The 24171-nt window shown below is 39.2% G+C and overlaps 1 protein-coding gene across 1 annotated transcript; it reads left to right on the top strand.

Moving 5' to 3' along the window:
• Window positions 1-17893: 17893 nt before the first annotated feature.
• LOC109454333 (uncharacterized) lies at window positions 17894-22345 on the top strand. Its single transcript, XM_074338126.2, has 3 exons — window positions 17894-18029; window positions 18401-18455; window positions 18857-22345. The coding sequence occupies exons 1-3, from the start codon at window positions 17996-17998 to the stop codon at window positions 20415-20417; spliced, it is 1650 nt and encodes a 549-aa protein (XP_074194227.2). The 5' UTR covers window positions 17894-17995; the 3' UTR covers window positions 20418-22345.
• The last annotated feature ends 1826 nt before the right edge of the window (window positions 22346-24171 follow it).

The following is a 24171-nucleotide window of genomic DNA, read 5'->3' as shown; positions in this document are numbered from 1 at the left end:
CTGGGGAAGTGCTCTCTTTTAATATCATCTGAGACAAACAGTCCCACCCAAACTGCAGCAATAACTCTATCATGCCCAGAGACAGAGAAGCACCCCTGGAGGCCATCTGACACGTGAAGACTGGGGGGCAGAGCCAAAAACCATAGGAAGCCTCAATGGAAAGAGAATAGAAAGGCCCAGGTTTCAACCAGCGCTCAGCATACAACGCAGAACACTGCCTGGCAGCAGTAGCATCCTCGGTCACCATACAGTGCAGGAAGGAAAGTTCTGTGGGTATTCAGCATGAAGAATTGAGAGATAGAGAAGGCATTTCTGGTTCATAATCTTTTTTTCACCTACCCTTTAAGAACTATCTGGAAAATAGCCTCGAAGCAGGTTTCCTGTAATCACTCTGATTTCCTAAAGTCTGGAATACCTTTAGTTTTTTGTTTTGTTTTATCTCCCAACTCTTCATCTCCACCTTAGATAAAGGACACCCCTCCCCCCACCACCACCACCATACTAAGAATGTGCATTCACTGGGCAAGATGCATAAGTCTGGTTCCTTTTCTCACAGTGTTGAACTCGACAAACTTAGTGCCGAGGAAATCACATTTCATCCCTGTCTTTCCCCACCCTATTATCATTTGCACCTGTGGGACTGGTACAGTTCCAGCAGTGGCCCCTTCTGGTTAGGAAATGTTGATGTGCTTCCTACACTGATGGCTGTGAATTGTTCTGCTTCTCACAATCTGCCCCTCTACTGAGGTCACATCAGGGTGATTTCCGGGTCCTTCCATCACTGTTGTCAGCACTGTAGACATATCTTAAGGTGTGTTTGGGAAGACGAGGTGGTTCCTGTGATACACCGGCCAGAGTATACTCAGAGTGTTGGTGTATCACCTGTACTGAGGGAAGCCCAGAAGAACTCAAGAATCAGGGAGTCCTTTGTATATGTGGAGAGATGCTTTCCCCATGACCTTGAAAAATGGCCCCAATGGAATGTTACCCAGGGTTCGAGAAATTGGTCTTGGTTCTGAATAAAAATAAGGGAGCAGATGATCCTTTTTGTGGTTGAAAGCATGAATGAAGTACCTTTAAATGGCAGAATAACAAGATACATGTTTGTACTTAAAATATATTATTCCTTTATAGTCTGACAGAAATATTGACATGCTGTTTGAGGTAGTAGTGGGAGAGAGAATCAACCAAATTCTTCTAACTTGTGGGGGAAGGCATAAAATACCATAAACTAATAATCACAGCCGTTCTTTTGAAGATTTGAAAGTATGGGAAAATAAGCACTTGTAGAAGAAATCAAAATTGTCATCACAGAACTTTATTAAAAGCATTAGTTCTCAGTAGTTTCACAGGCCAGTTTCAACCTTACTTTTCAGAGAAGAACTGATTCAGCTGCAGTGTAGAATGTAGATTACACTGAGAAAGTTCTGCTTTTGTCTTTATAAGATGATGACAATGAGAATAGGAACAGGAATGCTAATGCTAATAAAGGCCTTTAGGGAGGCACTCATCACCATGGGTGGACTGGCTCGTGATTTTTCATCTTCTCAGACTTCTAAACATGGAAGCACTAATATGATCACACTTGGTAAGAGAGGAAACTGAGACTTGGAGCTAAATGACTTGTCTAACTTTACATAGGTGGTCAGTGGGGATGCTCAGACTCATCACCACAAAAACAAATTGCAGACCTATTTCCTCTGTGATTTTTTTAAAACCTCAACTAATACTAGTACCTAATCTAGCAACGTCTTAAAGGGATAATACAACATGACCAAGTGGGATTTATTCCAGGTATGCAGGGTTGGGTTAACATCTCAAAATCAACTAATGTAATACATCATATTAATAGAATAAAAACAAAAATATCATGACCACCTCAAGAGACTTAGTGGAAGTACTTGACAAAATCCAACACCCTTTCATGATAGAATACTCACCAACTCAGTATTCAAAGAAAATTTCCTGAACCTGATAATGAGCAAATATGGGACTCCCACAGCTAATATTATATTTAATGGTGAAAGACTGGATGTTTTCTCCACTTCTATTTGACAATGTACTGGAGATTTTAGCCAGAACAATTTTGCCAAAAAAGGAAATAAGATGTATCCAGATTGGACAGGAAAAGGTAAAACCTTCCTGTCTTCACTTGCATATGACTTACCTGGTATATAGAAAACTCTAAGGAATCTATTACAAATATCTATTTGAACTGATAATTCAGTATAGCAAATTTGTATGATACAAGATCAGTATATAAAAATAAATTGTATTTCTATACACTGCAATGAACAATCTGATAATGAAAGTAACAAAAGAAATCTATTTGCAATAGATTTGAAAGGAATGAAATATGAATGAATTTTTAAGAAGCACAAAATAAACACTCAGAAAACTTGAAATCATCATTAAGAAATTTAATAAAGATCTACAAGTGTGAAATAACAAGTGTTGGCCAGAATATGGAGAAAAAGGAACCCTTGTGCACTGTTGGTGGGAATGTAAATTGGTGTAGCCGCTATGGAAAAAAGTATGGAGCTTCCTTAAAAAATTAACAGAACTAATCTATGACCTAGAAATTCCACTTCTGGGTATATTTGAAGGTAATGAAAACAGTAACTCAAAAAGATATATGCACCCCCATATTCACTGCAGCATTATTTACAATGGCTAAGATATGGAAACAACTTAATCGGCTATTAATGGATGAATAAAGAAATAGTGGTATATGTATATAGTATATATCTTATATATAATATATATTCCATTATATATACATGGCTGAATAATATTCCATTATATGTCTTTCCCCACCCTATTATCCAGATTATCCATATATTCCATTATATGTATATATATTCCATTATATGTATATAATGGAATATTATTCAGCCATATAAAAGAATGAAATTTTGCCATTTGTGACAACATGGATGGACCTAGAGGGCATAAGTGAAATATGTTAGACAGAGGAAGATATATAATTTCCCTTATATGTGGAAACTTGAAAAACACAAACAAAAACAAAGCTCATGGATACAGAGAATAGACTGGTGGTTGCCAGAGTTGGGAGATGAGGGGGCAGGAGAAATGGGTGAAGGGGGTAAATAGTAAAAAAAATAAAAATAAAAAAAGCTAGGAAGCTGTACAAAAAAATATATAATTATAATGACCACATACTGACAAAAATGATTACATGCTTTTATATATTTAAATTTGCAAGCTATGCACCATTTCTATTGGATGGTCATTAATGAACACACATACATGCAAAGGGATATCAGTTATAGAGAAACAAGAATTTTGAGGGTATTTAGAAAAAAAAAATCTCTTCTAGTCATATTTTCCCTGAAATTAATTTCTAGTAATAATAACCATTACATGTTTTTTATTGCCAAAAAATTTGATTTGCATTTTTGGAAATTAAAAGGATTGGTGTGTATTTGGGTGGGGATTTGGATATTTGGACATTGCAAATCTTTAATAAAAATGAGTGAAGACCTTGGAATGATGCCATCCTTTTTCCTTGCTCTCTATTTCTTTCTAGCCAATAGAGGCACGGGGGAAAAAAAGAGAGAGAACCCTAAAAAATATTACATAAAGATCTAAATAATAAATAGTCCATATTCATGGATCAGAAGACTTAACACTGTTGTGATGGCAATATTTCCCAAAATGATGTAGATATTGAACACAATCCCAAACATAATCTCTGCTGATTTCTTTACAGAAATCATCAAGCTGTTTCATAAATTCATATGGAATTACAGGGCAACCAGGATTGCGAAACCAATCTTGAAAAAGTAAAACAAGCTAGCAGGACTAACATTTCCTGATTTCAAATTTTACTACTCAGCAGTGGTTATCAAAGTAATGTGGTAATGACACAGGACAGACACACAGATCAATGGATTAGACTGAGATTTCAGATATAAAGCCAGTCACCATGGTCATATGATTTTCAAAAAAGATGCCAGGAATGAGGAAAGAATATTCTTTTCAAAAATTGGTGCTGGGACAACTGGATAGCAACCTGCAAAAGAATTAAATTGGATCCTTACATTACACCACATATAACAATTTACAAAAACAGATCAAAGACCTAAATCTGAAGTAAACTATAATATTCTTAGAAAAAATATGACCTCGGATTTGGCAAAGAATTATTCGATATGACACCCAAAACAAACATAGTAAAATTAAAAGTGTTTTTGCTATAGCAGTCTAAATAGAAATTGAATTACCTTAGGGATATTACAGCATTTTACATTTCAAAATTCTCTAAGGATACATTCAAAAAACGATCTCAAATAAATTTCCTTCCAGTGCAAAACAACTGAGAATGTAATGAACACATCTCACACCCTGAGAAGAATCCTTGAGCCCACGCTGGGGCTGCGGGGTTCCAATTTCCTACTAGAGCCAAGGGCTTCGGAGGCCACAGGATATTTTAAAGTACGAAATGAGTCGGGGTGGGGAAGCAATGGGTGGAAGACTCAACGCGGTCAACAGTAAAAGATCAAAATAGAGGCAGACTAATTATTACACATGGTGAGGTGACTTTTAAGTGTCTGTACCTGTAAAAAGGGATCACAGTTCCACTAGTGGCCTCGCAGCCTTATATATCAATGCACAAGTCCCCCAGAGGACGAGTTCCAGCTGGCCTCCTGCCCAGCCACAAAAGCTCTGGTCGGCTGTCACTCAGGCGCGAAAGAGCAAGGCCTTTTGAACTGTCCAATCAGGGCCGGCCTCGGAGCAGGTGGGTGGGGCGACGGTCCTCAACCAGCCCGGACGTCCTGCTGCTCCGGCCATCCTCGAGGGTTGTCCGCTCTTAAAGGTCCCAGGTTGGTTTGCTGCAGGCTCCGTCGCATTTTAGCCTGTACCGTTACCGGGAATCGTAGGGAGGACGCCGGGGGACCGAGGAAACGTAGAAATGGTGAGCATGCGGGGCCGGGGTTCGGAGGCTGGTACGAGGGGATGGTTGGAACTGGCTGTAGCAGGACTCGGCCTCCCCAAGGTCAAGTCCGGAGTCCGGGGAGCTGCTTCTCAGACCTCAGTCCCCTCCGACACGCAGCGTGGAGGCTGGGCCGGCTGCCTGGACGCCTGGCGTTCTCTCTGGTCACTGCGAGGGGGCGATTTCGGCCCCGGAGCCTGTCTGGGCAGCTCTGCGCCCGGAGCCTCGCGTCTCCCCAGATGGTGCGGTGACCACAGGGAGGGTCATCAGGGGACAATGGTGACTCGCTCTCCGGGAGTTCGTGCGTGAGAAGAGCTGTGGGGGTCCCCAGTTCCTCCTTCCTCCCCCGGGGACATCCATTTTCTCTTGAGTTTTCCAAATGTTTGGGAAGCAGGGCCTGAAATCCACGACCGTGACTGCCCTCACCAGTATTCTTCCTTGGGTGGCAGTAAATCCCTAAATTTCCAAATCCTTCCCCGTATTACAAACGCCAACTTCCCTTCTCCGACTCAGTCATCACCTATTTGCCCTTCGAGGTGCATATTTTAATTGTTTATCATTTTTCTAGAGTCAATAGATCGCCCTTTTAATACAGTTTATTTTTTGTTTGTGGATATTTTACGTGAAAGAAAAGTGGCGAATAACCACTTGGAACTTAGGCTGCATGAAATCCTTGTGCCTGACCTCCTAGGATCTTTCTTGGGCACACACATCTTAGGGGAAATCCTTCGGGTGGAGATTCCACCTTGAAACTTTCCTGGGTGATCTGTCTTGTTAGCACTTCCCTTCCTAGGTTTGTCACTTTGAAAAGATATATTCACTTTATTTATGGATTGTCCAAACACTGGGTTTGTATTTTTTTAAATATCAATGGTGGTCCAAAGCTGCTCCAGTGGGGGATAGAGACCTGAGGGCAGGGACCTAAGCTAAGGCCCCTTGAGCCTGCAAAGGGAAGTACTTGAAGGCCCAGTGGTTCTTCCTGGGGAGCCTCCCCTGCAGGTGTCCTTTCTGCTCACACCCACCATTGAAGGGCCTTTGCGCTGAGAGAAGTTGCAGCCCTGGAAAGCTGGGGATGCATGGCGCACAATGGGCGGAATGACACCCTTTCTGAGGTTATGGTTTCTTAGGCCTCAGCATATTTAGACACTTTGAGTTTTGCATCCACAGTGCAGGTGCGCTCAGAGTGTAAATTGCACAGTGAGAAAGTCTGTGAAGATCAGGTGTTCTGTCTTGTAGACAAAGGGTTTGTGAACTTGGAAGTTTATTCGGAATATAAACTGAATCAGGCTGAGAGTTTCCTCAGTTGTGAGAATGGAAGCCTGGGGGAGGGAGTGCCTTCATGCTTATGGTAGGGCAGTGTGTGTGGAGGTCCCAGAGTTCATTCCCGGGGCTGCCCAGGTGTCCCTCCCTCCTTCCCCAGGGACTGACCCACTCGAGGGGTTCTATCTCAACCTTGAGTGTCCAGAACATGGAACTTTCTGAAAGTGGCTTTCCTTCTGTCCTGTGGGAAGCAGTCTGCTTATGTGAGCTGATTCCAATACTTGTGTTTCTTTCCTTTGGGTCCTTTATTGCCTGAATAGAGCAGCCCTTTGGCTCTGGTTTCCCTACTAAGCACTTGGGCTCTGAAACTAGAAGATGACTGAGAGATAAGAGGAAAGCAAGAAAACTGTGGAACCAAATAGAGTTTTTGTTCTGTTTAGAAAAAGAACCTGAAGATGTGAGATGAATGCATTGAAGTTCTGATGTGCATTTTTTGTTTTTAGATCATTTTTTGTATGTACATATCATATCCCTAGAGCACATTGAAAATTAAAAAGGCTAAAACAATTAAATTCCTCTTATAATTGATGTGAAGAAAACTACTGAAAGCTTATGTAAATCTTTGACAATCCTCTTATATTTAAGGAGCTAAACTCAAACCCCTGTGGCATTCTAATATTCTACCTATTCCTGAAAATACCTCCAAGTGTGAGATATAGGGGAAGGACGAACATATCGTTTTAGTTAGCAAGAGATTAGAACATTTTCATTTTGTATGGTTTACATATTTGTAACCGTTAATGCTCAAAGGAATTAGAATGGTTTCCCATGTACAAAAGATAAAATTAAAGACTGTTGAATAAATAATAAAATATACATAAGTTTCTGGGGTTTTTTTCTTAAAAATCTGTAAGATAGGAAGTCTAATATAAGAAATCTTATGTTTAAATCTTACGTTAACACATCCTGGCCTGTTCCATAGTTGTTATTTCAGCCACCACCAAATACACAGTTTTGATAATTTCTTGAGCCTCCTGTTAGTGTTTCTGTATATAAATCGAACAATTACAAATGCATTATTTTTTTACCCACCTTTGTTCTTCTAATGAGCAGTAGACTCCACATTTTTGGATGTTGGACAGCTCACTCCCTCTGCCCCTTGTGCCCCCACCTGGACAAGCTGATGGGAAAGCCTGGGTGGTCTCTCTAGACCAGGCAGGAGATCCTATGCACACTAGCCCATGTCACTGAGCAGAACTCTGGCCTTGGTCCCGTCCCCAATGGCAGTGGACACACTGGCCAGGCTCCTTTCCCTGCTTCCTGAAGCCATTTCAGAGCTGCTTGAGAGGCCATCCTGCCCTCTCCTGAGACCTCTAGTATGTGAGTCCCAAGCCTTCCCCTACCCTCTTGGTATGTGTGGGGGGAACCACGCCAGCAGCATGGGAGCTAGCTCTCTGCAGGTGACCATAACAATTTTTTTTAACTTATTTTTCAATTACAGTTGACATAAAATATTATGTTAGTTTCAGGTGTACAACACTTGTCACTTTGAGCAGCACATCCCACATGACCACCCCGTGGGTCTGTCTTCTCTTGCTCTGACTTGCTCACCTGCTCTGCTGCCTGATGGCGGCCGCACTGTGGGCTGCTGGGTGCTGGGGAGCTGGTGCTGTGAGCTGTGCTGCCCCGTGGGGCAGTGTTGACCCCACCAAACCCCAGTTCTATGTGCAGTCGACCAGAGTGGGCAGTTTCGAGAATTTCTAGGCATTTGGGAGCAGGTGTTTGGGACTGGCGCCTTCCCTAAAGTGATCCTGGGTCATATTTATTTGCCGGGATTTCTCTGTGTTAGGGAGGGCAGCTAGTAGGCTATGGACTGAGTCTCTAATCCCAGAGGGCTCCCCAGGACCTCTAAGTACCTCTGCTGCTGCTGCCCCTGCCTCTACTGCAGCCCAGATCCTGACCTTCAGAGTTAAGGGGACAACACCCATGGCCCCACTGGGGCACAGCCAAGGGATTAGTTCAAACTTTTCTTAAGCCGATGGTCCTTAAGCCCTACAGAACAAACAATTTGTCCTGGGAGAGGCTCCTAACCCTGATGGTACTGTTTTGATCCTCTCAGCAGAAACAAGTCAACAAATACCAGGATAGAGAGGCACCCCCTCCCCCACAAGTTATCCAGTGATGAAGAAACAAAACAGAGTAGGTCAGGAGGAAGGAAATAATAGATAAAATACTGAAACAGAGGTCCACAATTTGACCCTATTGGAAATCCAAAATATACTAAAAAATTTTACATAGCAAAACATTAAAATATACTGCTTGGCTTTGGGGCCTCTGTAACATACAGTCTGCATTATTTTTTCTATCTGCCGTAATGCACTAATTCAGAAACTTGAGAGCCCACTGGCCCATGTGGGAATCGAACCGGCAACCTTCGGAGTTAGGAGCATGGAGCTCTAACTGCCTGAGCCACTGTAATGTTTTAAGCCCCTGGCCTGTAATGTTTTGTTTTTGTTTGTTTCTTTGTTTTGTTTTTCTTGTAATGTCTTTGCTTTTGGTATCAGGGTAATGCTGGCCTTGTAGAATGAATTTGGAAGCATTCCTTCCTCTTCAATTTTTTTTTAAAAATAGTAATCAGAAGGATGGGTATTAATTCTTCTTTGAATGTTTAGTAGAATTCACCTGTGAAGTCATCTGGTCCTAGACTTTTATTTGTTGGGAGCTTTTTAAATTACTGCTTCAATTTCATTGGTAATAATTGGTCTGTTTAGATTTTGTATTTCTTCCTGGTTCAGTCATGGAAGATGATATACTTCTAGAAATTTATCCATTTCTTCTAGATTGTCAAATTTGTTGGCACATAATTGTTCATAATATTCTATAATGATTCTTTATATTTCTGTGGTGTCAGTTATGACTTTGTGATTTTATTTATTTGAGCTCTATCTCTTTTTTTCTTGATGAGTTTGGCTAAAGGTTTGTCAATCTTATTTATCTTTTCAAAGAACAAACCCTTAGTTTTATTGATTTTTTTCTATTTTTTAGATTTCTATTTCATTTATTTCTGCTCTGATCTGAACTATTTCCTTCCTTCTGTTTACTTTGGGTTTTGTTTTTTTCTTTTTCTAGTTCCTTTGGATACAGAGTTAGATTATTTATTTGGGAGTTTTCTTGTTTCTTGAGGTAGGCTTGTATAGCTATAGTTTCCTTTTAGACCGTTTTTGATGCATCCCATAAATTTTGAAAAATTGTGTTTTCATTTTCATTTGTTTCCAGATAGTTTTTGATAGCCTGTTTTATTTCGTTTTTGATCCATTGGTTGTTTAGTAGCATGTTGTTCAGTTTCCATGTATTTGTGTTTTCCCAATTTTTTTCCTGTCGTTTATTCCTGGTTTCATGCCATGTAATCAGAAAAGATGCTTGATATGATTTTAATCTTCTCGAATTTATTGAGGCTTGTTCTGTGATTTAATGTGTGACCTAGCCTGGATAATGTTCCATGTACACTTCGAAAAGAAATGTGTATTCTGCAGTTTTTGGATGAAATAGTTTTAAAATGTCTATTAGGACGATATGGTCTAATGTGACATTTAAGGTCATTATTTCCTTATTAATTTTCTCTCTGGATGATCTATCCGTTGGTGTGAATGGGGTAATAAAATCACCTACTATTATTGCATTATTGTGAAATTATTTCTCCCTTTATGTCCATTAATAATTACTTTATGTATTTATTTCGGTGCTTCTATGTTAGGTTTGTAGAAATGTTTTACAATTGATATAGCCTCTTCTTGGATTGACCCCTTTATAATTATGTAATTTCCTTCTTTGTTTCCTTTTATAGTTTATTGTTTTAAAGTCTATTTTGTCTGATATCAGTATTGCTACCCCAGCTTTCTTTTCGTTATTATTTCCATGGAATATCTTTTTCCATCCCTTCACTTTAAGTTTGTCTTTTAAATATGTTTTCCCAGATCCCATGAGCTCCAAGTCAAGTAGTTGTATCAACCTAGTTGTGGAGGGCGCAGCTCACAGTAGCCCATGTGGGGATCGAACCAACAACCTTCTTGTTAAGAGCACCGTGCTCTAACCAACTGAGCTAACTGGCCACCCCGAGTCTGTTTTTTTATTTGAAGTAAGTTTCTTATAAGCAGCATGTAGATGGGTCATGTTTTTTAATCCATTCAGCCACCCTTTATGTTTTTATTGGGGCACTTAAGCCATTTACACTTAAAGTAATTATTGATAAGTATATACTTATTGCCATTTTGTTAAAAAAAAAAAGTTGGGTTTTTATAGTTCTCTGTTCCTTTTTTCTCTTGATCCCTTGTGGTTTGCTGGTTTTCCTTAGTGTTTTTCTAGGGTTCCTTTTTTTTTTAATTCTTTGTATATCTTGTAAGTTTTTGGTTTGTGGTTACCATGAGGTTTACATATGTCATTCTATATCTATAGCAGTCTATTTCAAGCTGATAGGCATTTAAGTTTAATATATTCTATAAGGATTACATTTTTACTCCTTCATGCTTTTTGTGTTATATATTTCCTAACTACTGTAGTTTGAGTTGAGTTTGATACTTTTTTCTTCTGACCTTTGTAGTAGCTTTTTAAATGTCTGATTTGCTGTATTTATTAAATATTTGGCTTTATCTGTGAAGATTTTTCCTTGCTCATATTTTCTTATTTCTGGTTGTGGCCTTTCCTTTTCTGCTTAAAGAAGACCCTTTAACACTTCTTGTAAAGCTGGTTTAATGATGATGAGCTCCTTTAGTTTTTGCCTGTGTAGGAAACACTATCCTCCAATTCTGAATGATAACACTGCTGGGTAAGTGATTCTAGGTTGTAGCTTCCTGAACTTTAAAGATGTACTGCCACTTCCTTCTGGTCTGTAAAGTTGCTGCTGAGAAATCAGCTGATAGCCTTATGGGGTTTCCTTTGTATATAACTTGTTTTCCTCTTGTTTCTTTCAAGATTGTCTCTTTAACTTTTGCCATTTTAATTACAGTATATCTCAGTGTGGGTCTGTTTGGGTTCATCTGGTTTGGAACTCTTTGTACTTCCTGCACCTGGATGTCTGTTTCTTTTCGCAGGTTAGGAAAGTTTTCAGCCATTATTTCTTTAAATAAAGTTTCTGTTCATTTTTCTTTTCCTTCTGGGATCCTTATAATGCAAATGTTTGAGTGCTTGATGGTATCCCAGAGGTCCCTTAAACTACCCTTATTTTATTTTTTAAATTCTTTCCTTTTGCTCTTTTGATTGGCTGACTTTCACTAGTGTGTCTTGTAAGTTACTGATCTGTTCTGTTGTATTAGCTAATCTTCTGTTGATCCCTTCTAATGTGTTTTTTATTTCAGTTATTGTATTCTTCAGAGCTGCTTAGTTATTATGCTTTATAACTCTTCATTGAAGCTCCCTCTAAGTTCCTCTATTCCACTCTTAAGTTTAGTGAGCATCCTTATGGCCATTTTTTTTTTTTTTTAATTATTTATCAAGCAAATAATTTATCTCCATTTCCGTAGGGGTTTTTCTGGGGAATTTTTCTTATTCCTTCATTTGAAAGATAGTCTTCTGTCTTTTCATTTTGTTTGACTTTCTATGTTTATAAATATAAAACAGGTATCTCTTCCAGCCTTGAAAAACTGGCTTTATGTAGATGTGTCCTCTGTGTAGGCTGCGTCTGCTGGGTGCTTTTGGCAGGAGCTGATCAGGTGCCTGAGGTGTCTGTCTGGGGTACTGGCCTACCAAGCCAGAGAGGCTCCAGGTGGGAAGGCCAGGTGCCTGTAGTAATGCCCTGTCGATCCTATTGGCTCCCTTTGTTCAGGACCAAAATGGGCTCAGGCAATGTGTCCAGGAATGTGCTATAGCGACCGCAGGTAGGCCGCAGCACCTGAATAGAGCCCCTGCCCACACTATGGAGGTGGAGGGGCGCGTAAACAGTGGTGCTCACTGGTACCTCAGATTCCGGTAATTCCTGCAGTCCCTGGAGAACTCCCATGGTGACCCAACTTTTTCTGTACAGTCTCTCTCATCTGTATAGAAAGAAGTCCCATGTAGAAGCAACCCCTATGTAGGCTTTATGTGCTGGGTAGTTTGGGGAAGGCAGTTGGAGCTGGGCAGGTGCTTAGGCGCCTGGGGCACTGGCCTGCTAGGCTAGAGTGGCTCCCAGCAGGGAGGCCAGGTGCTGTGGCGATACCCTGTTGTTCCTGCTTGCTCCCTCTGTTTGGAGGCAAAAGACTCCCGGCAGTGCAGCTGTGGACACACTGAGGTGATCTTGCAGGTGGGCCAAAGCACTGGAAGAGAGCTTCTGCCCCCATCGAAGAGGAGGGAGAGGTAAACAGTGGTGCTCACTGGCACCTCTTGAGAGTTTCTTCTATTTCCTGAGGGCTCGTGATTTCCCAACCTTTTCTATTTGGTCTTTTTGTCTCCTTTGCTGTTTAGAAGCTGTTCATTCAACCCTCAGTTGTCTTGCAGGAGTAGTTTCTCTCTATATATATGTATATTTGAGCTTGCTCATGGGGGGGCGCGAGTTGAGTGTCCTCCTACACCACCATCTTGGACCTCTAATTGCTGATATTAAACAAGAGTCCACTTGATGCAGAGGTAGGTGTGGGCAGAGGGGAACATTCTCTAGTCCAGTGATTTGGTCTCAATCCTTTATGAGCCTGTGTCCCTTGGTGTAACCTTCTGTGATGTAAAAAGAAAGGTATTTCCTCTTTGTCCCCAGTTTCTAACAAAAACCTCGTGAAGCCCTTGGACTTACTTGAGTGGTAAGAGTGACAGCATGTCTTTAGTTTTAATGAGACAACTCTTGGCCAGCTCCTAGATAGCCTCAGGATGAGGGTTGGATTCCACAAATACCAAGCCTTCATAGAGACTTGGAACTTTCAGCCCCAGTCTCCTAGCCTGTGGGGAGATGAGAGGGGTTGGAGAGTAACTTCTCACCAATGGCCCATGCTTTAATAAATTGTACCCATGTAATGAAACCTCCATCAGGGCACTTAAAGAAGGATTCAGAGAGTTTTTGGGTTGGTGAACACATCCAATTTCTGGGAAGTTCAACTCCCTTAACTTCGTCTCAACTCCCTTAACCCACACCCTTGCCCTACTCTGCTCTATGCATCTAGTACACTTAGCTATTCCTGATTTGTGTCTTTTGTACTAAACCAATACTGTAATAGGAAGTAAAAGGCTTTGCTGAGTTCTCAGAATTGTTTTAGTAAATTACCAAACCTGACAGGGTGTGAAGGGAATCTATGAATTTGTAGATGGCTGAGCAGAAATGTCAGTAGCCTGGGCACTCCATTTGTGGCTGGCATCTGAAGTAGGGGCAGTGTGTCGGACTGAGATCTGATCTGTGGAGCCTAACCTGAACTCTGGGTAGTTAGTGCTAGTACTGAACTGAGCTATTTGGACACCTACTTGGTGACATAGAGTTCTAAAAGTGGCGTTAGAAAAAATACTACATACTTGGTTCAGGAGGAGAAAAAATCCTATCATCTCAGAAATGTCCCACCTTTTAGAGCAGAAATGGCTGAAAGAGATTCAAGTTGCCTATTTCTGTCCCGCCAGGTCAGTTAGGCTTTGGGGAAATCCCATCAATTCTGCTCTTGTGAAACAGGTTGTTTTGAGGACGTGGCTTGTTAAGAAAAAGGGAATATTCTGGGCATATTTTTAAATGGCTACTTATTTGTCTCTCTTTCTAATGATGGAGACAGCAGTTTGCCATGTGCCCTCAGTTCTCTGAACTATGTGATTTTAAGTTTCTTGGCTTTTTTTTTCTGAGGGCCAAAGCCAGCTTCTAAACTCCTTACATGAAAGTCTCTGTCTCCTTTTTTTGATGTTTATGGCTGACAACTTTAAACCTTCATCCCACCTTCATCCCCTTGTGCCCCATATCTGTACCTGGTGATAAGAAAGCCTAGGTGCTCCTTCCTTTGGTTTTAGAAAGTTATTCAAGCCACAGGAGGCCCTGCCCCTGTACCCAAAGTATCTCCCTAGCCCACCCCCAACCTCAATAAGGCTCCTTTCTTTGCTCTCTGTCATCATTTCATACCTGCTTGAGAGGTCTGCCCTGCCCTCCCCGGACACTTCCATTATGGAAATAATAAACCCTTTTATACCTTCTCGGCATTTGTGTGTTATCATCGGTATTACACATCTAAACCAAATTGCAGGTGGGGGTCCACCTGCCTGTGCAGGGGACCTTAACAGTTATAAAATATGTATCATGTTCATATTTTGCAATACACTTTGCCTTTTTTTTTAATGGATAAATCCTCCAGATCTCTTGATAGTAGTACATGCTGTCCTGAATCTCCATGTTCAAATACACATAAAATTCTGTGGACATTGTTGAAAAATTGCTGGGCTGTAAATAGTGATCAAGTTTAAATTTACAGGCAACAGCACTGGAGTATATCCCTTGACTCTCCATTTGTGCGTAGTTTAGTGATTTGTGCCCAGCGATTCAACACTGGATTATTCAGTTGACAATTTTTGTTCTAATCGCTGTGAAATGGTAGCTCCTGGACATTTTGTCTATTACTTCATTACTAAGGTGATGGATATTTTTCATATATTGTTTTTTACAATCATCTCTTAAATATGTTTTATGTCATTTCCCATTTTTAATTTGTGTGTTCATTTTTACACTGCAAACTAAAACTTTTATATTGCATGTATTACTGACACTTTTTTCCCACTTCATTGTCTTTTAATTACCTTAATTTTAATATATTTGAATTTGTTAGTCTCTAGCTTTATGGCTTACTCTTTTTCTTATATGACAAAATTCTCCCTATTCTTGTGTCAATACATGACTTTTAAAAGTGTCCTAATTTAATTTTGCACATTTAAATCTACAGTGAATTGGCTATTGTCCGTGGAATAGCGGGGAATACAATGCATTTTTCCAATTAAATAACAGTTTGTCCTTGCCCCATGTATTCAAGTATCCCTGATATTTGCCCCTGCTCTATAATACCTGTTCTGTCCTTGACCAACTTTATATATTAAGTGCTGGCCCATGGAAGACCCTTTTCTTTCTTTTGATCTGCTTGTTTATTTCTCTGTTAATAGTGTACTGTCTGGGTTACTATAGCTTAAAAACCCTTGATGTATGTTAGATAGGCTGTCACTTTGTTCTTTAGAAGACTGTCCATTTTTAGACATTTGTCCCTCCTACTAGGTTTGAAGGAGTAGTTTTCGTTGACTACTGAAGAGTCTGTTTGGGGGATTAATGGAACTTTATAAAGATATTATTTGGGAGACGTGACATCTGGGTGACCACTGAATTCTTTCTAAGAACATGTGCCATCCTTTCATTCTAGTTGATATTATCCAAGAAAAAAAAATTTAAATTTTCCTTGAGGATCATTCACTATTATTTATTAATGTTGTTTGGTACTGAATTAAATTTAGTCTGGAAGAAATCAGGAGCAAGCTTCCAAATGTTGTCTCTTAATGTAACCACACAGGATGGGCTCAGTTCTTCAAGAAGTTGTGAGTACATGTCTGAATTACTATCTACCAGGGAAGCTCAGTAAAGACTCAGTGCCCAGAGTGTTTTCTGGGGGATAATCATGTCAGCACTGTCTGACGAATGTGTAAACTACACAAAACAGGAGTTTATCTTATACCATATTGTTTGCATAAACGCTTTAGGCACACCGAGGCACTGTTATCCATAAGAGTGGTGGGATCACTCTTGAAATTCTGGTTCCCATGTACCAGCAAAGGACAAACTTTGTTACCCAGAGTTTGTAAAGATATGTATAATCTTGGGCCTGCTAATATTCACTTCTCCTGCACACTAGGTAGTAGGGCTTTTTTATGAGTAAGCACTACCGATCTGCTGTAGAAACAGTAATCAGGGCTGAGCCAGGCAGTGCATCTTACTCCCTGGACCCACAACAAGAAAGGTGTTCTTGGTTTGCTGTTGGTCTACCAAATAGGTGAATTCTACCATCAGAATTGCTGGGTGGAAGCCTTTTCTCTGTTCCCTACACATCAGTTAGGCACTTATGCCACTTGGATTCCTATCCTCAGAATGGGTGGTCATGCTGCTGTGCTCACATGGGAACTTGGAAATGGGAGAAGTTGGGAGGAGAGCCTCTACAGTGGCTGGTTGGGTATCTCTTGTTGATTAAATTAGAGAAAGGGGATTTTATGGGTTGTTGTTTTTTAAGCACTGTTGAACTCTTTTTGTATTTTATAACCATGTACAAATTAGTCATCAAATCATCGGGGACTTCAGTGAACTCCCTTGCAAATTCCATGTCTTAACTTGTTCCTCAAGGTCATCAGGCCCAGGTTACAGTGTTATGATTCTGCTGGGAAGAACTCTTCTCTGTGATTTTATCATCTCAGCGTGCATGCCTATATGTTCTAAAAGTGGGTGGGAAGCAACCCTGAGGCTCATGAGTATAGGGATTTGGGGGCTATCTAAGTTGTCATGACTTCTTCCTTGTGTTTGAGCTTTATTTTCCAAATAACTTCCTGGCCCCATGAAATGAGACAAAGCAAAGAAGGTAAAACTGATTCTGTGATAAATATTTTACAAACCAATTATAATTCATACTGCTCTACAAGAATATTTTCATTGAGTCAACTGGATCTGACTACTTTTAATAACCTGGAGTACTTTAGGACCCTATGGGCAATTGGATCTTGTTACAAGTTAGATTTCACAGGCCTCCTGGCCTCTTATGTTTGGTGATGAGAAGAAAAAGTTTCCAGGTCTTCATGTGTTTTTTATTCATTAAAACCTCATGCAGATATGATACTGTGCTTTATGGAGTGATGAGTGATATGGTGGGTATTAAAGAAGGAGATGGGGCCGGCCTGGTGGCTCAGGCGGTTGGAGCTCTGTGCTCCTAATGCTGAAGGCTGCCGGGTCGATTCCCACATGGGCCAGTGGGATTTAAACCACAAGGTTGCCAGTTCAACTCCTCGACTCCCACAAGGGATGGTGGGCTCTGCCCCCTGCAACTAAGATTGAACACGGCACATTGAGCTGAGCTGCCACTGAGCTCCCGGATGGCTCAGTTGGTTGGAGTGCATCCTCTCAACCACAACGCTGCCAGTTCCACTCCCGCAAGGGATGGTGGGCTGTGCCCCCTGCAACTAACAATGGCAACTGGACCTGGAGCTGAGCTGTGCCCTCCACAACTAAGATTGAAAGGACAACTTGAAGCTGAACAGCACCCTCCACAACTAAGATTGAAAGGACAACAACTTGACTTGGAAAAAGTCCTGGAAGTACACACTGTTCCCCAATAAAGTCCTGTTCCCTTTCCCTAATAAAATCTTAAAAAAGAAAAAAAAAGATGGAAGAGGTTTTTTGTTTGTTTGTTTTACAATAAATTGATGTGCTTCAACTGGAAATATTTCTTTCATTGATATGCTTCAACTGGAAATATTTCTTTCATTTGTATAGCATTTATCTCATTTCTCCAAGGTGCTCTGTATTCTGATATTAGACAGCAATGAATACTGACGTGATCATAATAAAAAACGTAGCAATACCTTCCTTGTGTTCATGATGCTATTAAATTTATGAGGAAGTAAGTGTGGCCAATAAGTAATAGTTCTGCCAACAAAGTCATGTGAATTTCTGTGAATTGAGTATAGATTCCTAGTGCTGTTCATATCACCCATTCTCCTGTATACGTATTTGGGATGTTTTAGGATTCAGTGGCCTTTGAGGATGTGAGTGTGAAGTTCACCCTGGAGGAGTGGGCTCTGCTGGATCCTTCACAGAAGAAACTCTACAGAGATGTGATGTGGGAAACCTTCAGGAACCTGGCTTCAATTGGTAGGGAAGACAACATTCTTACTTGCTTAGTCAATTAGAAAACCAGTGTTGCAACTAAATATAATGCAAGGTGGTTACTAATCAGAGGGATCACTGCATAAATTATATAAATGTCTAACCACCATGCTGTACACCTGAAACTAATATAAAACAATATTGAATGTCAACTGTAATTGAAAAACAAACAAAAAAAACAAACACCAAAACCAGTGTTGCATGTTCATCAGTGGAGTTCCAAGGAGTGAAATGTGGAGAGGGAATACATTGGTAAATAAACCAGGCATGATCACAGCTCATCATGGAGTTGTTATGTAACAATTTTTCTATAAGGTTTTATAGTTTATAATGATTTTTCCTGGTCTGCATTTTAGGAGAAATATGCAAAGACATTGAAGATCATTATGAAAAGCATGGGACAAATTTAAGGTGAGTCACACAAAAGAAAGCAATATCCTACAAGAGAATCTTAGTATGTCATAAAATTTTAAAAACAGCATATATTAATAAAACAAATCAGCCAAGTTTCAAATTGACCTATCCTTGGAATATTTTCATCAATTTTTTTTCTTCAAATGTGGTTTACATGTTTAGTTTCAAAAATAGTACATTTGGAAACAGTATTTTGAAATGCCATTTATGAATACACTGTTTTGATAATAGCTATGGGCAAGCCCTCTTGCTGAGCATTTAGCATATTTACTTTCAACCAATCAGAAAGCACTTAAAATTTACACTTTCCTTTATTATGGTAAAATTGACGTTGTAATTAGTTAATATAAAATTATTAGTAAATAAGATACTGAAATTATGCTTTTCACTTTTTACAGCAGTCATATAGTAGAGAGACTGGGTAAAAGTAAAGAAGGTGGTCAGTATGTAAAAACCTTCAGCCAGATTCCAATTCACAATGAGAAAGAGAAAACGACAGGAATGAAACTATGTGAATGCAGTATGTGTGGACAAGTCTTCATGAATCAGTCATTGTTTAATAGCCACATGAAATCTCACACTACACCCAAACCATACGAGTATCAGGAATATGAAGAAAAGCCATATAAATGTAAAGAATGTGGGAAAGCCTTCAAGTATCGCCAATCCATTCGAAGACATGAAAGGATTCACACTGGATTGAAACCTTATATATGTAAGCACTGTGGTAAAGCTTTCAGTTGTCTCAGTTACTGTCGAATTCATGAAATATCTCACACAGGAGAGAAACCGTATGAATGTAAGCAATGTGGTAAAGCTTTCAGTTGTCCCAACTACTTTAGAAAACATGAAAGAACTCATACTGGAGAGAAACCTTATGAATGTAAGCAGTGTGGTAAAGCCTTTAGCTGTCCCACATCCTTTCGAAGTCATGAAAGGATACACAGTGGTGAAAAGCCCTATGAATGTAAAAAATGTGGCAAAGCTTTCAGTTGTCCAAGTTACTTTAGAAAACATAAAAGAATTCATACTGGAGAGAAACCCTATGAATGTAAGCAGTGTGGTAAAGCCTTCAGTTGTCCCAGATCCTTTCGAAGTCATGAAAGGAGACACAGTGGAGAAAAGCCCTATGAATGTAAAAAATGTGGTAAAGCCTTCAGTTGTCCAAATTATTTTCGAAAACATGAACGAAGTCATACTGGAGAGAAACTCTATGAATGTAAGGAATGTGGGAAAGCCTTCAGTTGTCCAAGTTATTTTCGAAAACATGAACGAAACCATACTGGAGAGAAACCCTATGAATGTAAGGAATGTGGGAAAGCCTTAAGTTCTCTCACCAACTTTCGAAGACACATGATGAAGCACACCGGAGATGGGCCTTATAAGTGTAAGGAGTGTGGGAAAGTCTTTGATTGTCCCAATTACTTTCAGTATCATGAAAGCACACATAGTGGAGAAAAGCCATATGAATGTAAGGAATGTGGTAAGTCCTTTAGTACTCCCAGGTCCCTTCAAAATCATGAAAAGACTCACACTAGGAAAAAACCTCACAAATGTAAGGAATGTGGTAAAGCCTTCAGTTTTCCCTGTTCACTTCAAAAGCATGAAAGAAGTCATACTGGGGAGAAACCCTATGAATGTAAGCAATGTGGTAAAGCCTTCACTTATCTCAGTTCCATTCAAAAACATGAAAGAGCTCACAGTGGAGAGAAACCCTATGAATGTAAGGAATGTGGGAAAGCCTTCATCTCTCTCTCTAATGTTCAAAGACATATGATAAAGCACACTGGAGATGGACCTTGTAAATGTAAGGAATGTGGGAAAGCCTTCGATTGTCCTAGTTCATTACGAACACATGAAAGAACTCACACCGGAGAGAAACCCTATCAATGTAAAAATTGTAGTAAAGCCTTCAGTCGTCCCAGTTCTTTACGAAATCATGAAAGAACTCATACCTAAGAGAAAGTCTATGAATATAAGGAATGTGGGAGAGGCTTTCATGGTCATGTAAGAATGCACACTGGAGAGATACTGTATAGATATGTAGAGAATGTGGAAAAGCCTCCATCTGTCTCGTTTCCTTGGGAAGCCATTAAACAAACAAAAACACAGTGGAGGAAATTCTATTGAATGTAAACAATATAGGAAAACCTTCACTTACCTCAAATCCCTACAAAATCATGTGAGAATGTATACTGAATAGAAATTGTATAACTGAAAAATAAGACAAGGTTTTTAATTTTAACAAATATTTTCAAAGTAGTGTTAAAAGTGCATCAGCATTAAATCATATTGTTGTAATAATATGGGTAGTCTGGTGAAAATTCATGTAGGATACTCTAGAAATTTCACGATATGAAAGAAATGTTATAAACATACATATATGATCTTTGTTACTGATTTATTGTTTAAGTAATTCTCTGTAGTATGCAGTTCTGCTTACTTTTGCAAGTAAATATTGAAGTGAGATAATTCTGTAGTTACTGTTTAAGCAAGAGTTACTAAGTTTAATAGGTCATTTTGTTCCTTTAGTCAGTAAAATTTTTGTGCTTCTATTTTGAAGTCTGTTAGATCCATGGGTGAATTGAAGTGTATCTCTAAAATGCAAGTAGATTTAATTTTTACATAATCCTGTAATTGATCTGTTAGGAAAGGATCATTGAAAAATGACACTTTGGTATTTGTTTTTTTTCCTACTGGTCTCCCGTGACAAGTACTTTTACTATATATATTTCTGTTAAAAAAGTGAAATATATGTGTATATATACAGAAAACTACCTTTTCATCAGCCTGAAGAGCCTTATTTTCCTTGCCAATACATGTTTGACATAAATGTGTAAATATGCCAAGTTCATCACATAGTCTCCTGTGAATTATTATTCTGACATATTGTCCCTTACTCTTTATCATTTCTTCTGTTTGGGATTTGGGCTGTGGAGTTTGCATTAAGAAGAGAGAATTGTGATAGGACAATAACATCTAAAGTTAGAGATGACCTTTCTTGACTGTTACATCAATGTAATGTGTGAACTACGTTTTCTACAATCTATTGCCTTTATATTTCCATGTTACAATTCACCAAATCCTATCTTACATGAAACTTGGAACGCAGAAGTGAAATAGTATTAGGCAGGTTTTGGAGCCACCTGTATAGATAAGACAGAGAGATGTATAGGGCCTTTGTGAACACTTGCTTCCAGACCATTTTCCTCATTCTTTGCCCTGCTAATCAAGAATATCCTCAAAACCACCAGTGTCTGCTTGACTTCCATTTGATTTCAGCTCTAGGCTTCCACAGTTGTCTCCAAAGTTCGACATGAAAGATCCAGTGCAGTTTGGATTCTCCTGTAAGCCTTCACATGTCCACCAGGCAACAAATGTAGACTGTCATCACTGAGAATGTTCTCTGAAGCACAAACTCCACTCTTCTCTAGATTGTATTTATATAAGATCTAATTTGTACAGTAAACACCTTGTTCTGTTAATACCACTAGTGACTATGTGTTCCTGATTCTACTATGACAGCTACAATGGTGCCGTCCAAACGAACCATGTTGGAATTTGTTCCTCTGCTGCACTGAGCAGTGACTGCTCTGACCCAGTGCTTCCATGTGAGAATTGGCAGCTTCCTCATATCAGGCAGATTCTGGGTGTTTCCTTTTACTCATAGTTGAGCTTAATCCTTCAAAATACTTTGAATCATCTTTGATTGCACATGATTGAAAGTTTGTGCATTTTTTCTCTAATGAGTGCTTCTGCAGTTTTTTTCTTAGAAACACTTTATTAACTGTTTAACAGACACTCGTATGCTAAGAAATATTACTGTGTTTTTCATTTCCTAAATGTATACATTAAAATATTCCTGTAATTATGGATTTTTAGATCAATGTGTAAGTTTCTTCATTTAATTTTTATATGTTCTGAATCAATATTATTACATGCATACAAATTCAAATATTTTTTTCCTCAGGCAAAAAATTATATTTACAATTTTTGTCATGAGGCTACTTTCTTATTTCTAAACCAAAAAACTTAAATATTTTTTTCAATCCCCTCTTGCCAAAAACCACTAGGTCACGTCTATAGTCAGAGGGGTTCATGAATTTTAGTACAGTGGTCCTCCCTATCTGCAGGGGAGATGTTCCAAAACCCCCAGTGGATGCCTGAAACCATGGATAGTGCCAAATATATATATGGTTATTTCCTGTACATACATAATTTGATACATTTATTTATAAACTAGGCATAATAAGACATTAACAACCATAGCAAACAAAATAGAACAATTGTAGCAATAGGCTGTATTAAAAATTACATAAATGTGGTCTATTTCACAATATCTTATTGTACTCTTCTTGTGATGATGTGAGATGATAAAATGCCTACACTCTTCTTGTGATGATGTGAGATGATAAAATGCCTACACTCTTCTTGTGATGATGTGAGATGATAAAATGCCTACATGATGCGATGAAGTGATGTGAATGATGTAGGCATTGTGGCATTGCATTATGCTGCTATTGACCTAACGTGTCAGAAGGAGAATCATCTGCTTCGAGTGATTCTGGAGCATCAAGCCGTAACAACTCAGTGGTTGGATATCAGGAGCGGAAGATGTTGATGGCTGGGGATCCTCAGTAGTTGGAGGTGTTTTTTGCCAGTATCTCTTGGAAGAACATTATATTCAGAAGTTGGTGTCTCTTTTTAACTCATCAAAATGTTGCTGCAGAGGCTGTAATCCTTTGGTGATCATACATGTGATTTTAATGCTGTGTTTTATCCATTGATCATATTCCATAATTTTGCCCTTTAATGTCTGCACAATTTGAAACATTAGCAAATTTCAATAATGTCTATATTGCTGGTTCTACTTCAGTTTTTTTTTCCCTCTTCCTCTGTAGATGACTTAACAAGTTCTTCCAATTCCTCATTTGTTGGCACTTCTCAAGGGCCTTCAATATGATCTTGCACTTTTTCATCAAGCATGTTAGCAAATACTCCACTAACTTGTCTTGCTGCATAAATGGTTTTCCTAACTTCTTCATCAATCCTCAGAAAGCCTTTAAAATAGTTCACAACTTCATAAGTTCTTCCAGAAGGCATTGACATTTTCCGGTTTTAATTCATCCATTGCAGTTTTTATGAATGTTACTGCATCAACAATAGTGAATGATTTCCAGGCATGCATCATTATGTCCAGATTTGGTGATCAAATGCAATCAAATACCAGGTGAGTGTATGTGGCCTTGATAAAACAAATGATGCCCTGATCATGGGGCTCAAGCAATAAAGTTGTATTTTGAGATAAAAATACAACCTCAACATTTTCATTTTCATAGCAAACAGATTCAGGATTACCAGATGCATTGTCTATTATTAACAGGACTTTAAATTTCAACACTTCCTCTTTCAGGTTTTTTTTCCCATTAAAAAAAATTTTTTTTTCAATCTTCCAAGTATTCTTTCATTTCTGGGAGAAAGCCTTGGTGGAACCATTCCATAAACAAGATAGCTGTCACCTCTGCTTTCTTATTACATTGCCAGAACACAAGCAGATAATTTTTGGTTTGGGGAGCACAGGGATTCTTTTCTTTTTATACTATGGTTGGCTTTATCATATACCCTGAAGCTTTGCCACGTCATACCAGAGTTAATCTGTCCTTCCGTGTTTTATGTCCTGGTGCCTCCTTTGCACTTTTATGAATGTAGGTTC

The sequence above is a fragment of the Rhinolophus sinicus genome, chromosome 15 (assembly GCF_057876585.1).
Source record: "Rhinolophus sinicus isolate RSI-liver-muscle chromosome 15, RSI-T2T, whole genome shotgun sequence".
NCBI lineage: Eukaryota > Metazoa > Chordata > Mammalia > Chiroptera > Rhinolophidae > Rhinolophus > Rhinolophus sinicus.
Note: the sequence above shows the minus strand (reverse complement) of the source record. Positions and strands in the feature narration are given on the sequence as shown.

Bases quoted from the DNA above. Each gene is read 5' to 3' on its own strand.
- LOC109454333 (XM_074338126.2), top strand. From the start codon at position 17,996: ATGTGGGAAACCTTCAGGAACCTGGCTTCAATTG. The intron at 18,030-18,400 runs GTAGGGAAGACA...TCTGCATTTTAG, and splicing joins CAGGAACCTGGCTTCAATTG to GAGAAATATGCAAAGACATT. The intron at 18,456-18,856 runs GTGAGTCACACA...CACTTTTTACAG, and splicing joins AAGCATGGGACAAATTTAAG to CAGTCATATAGTAGAGAGAC.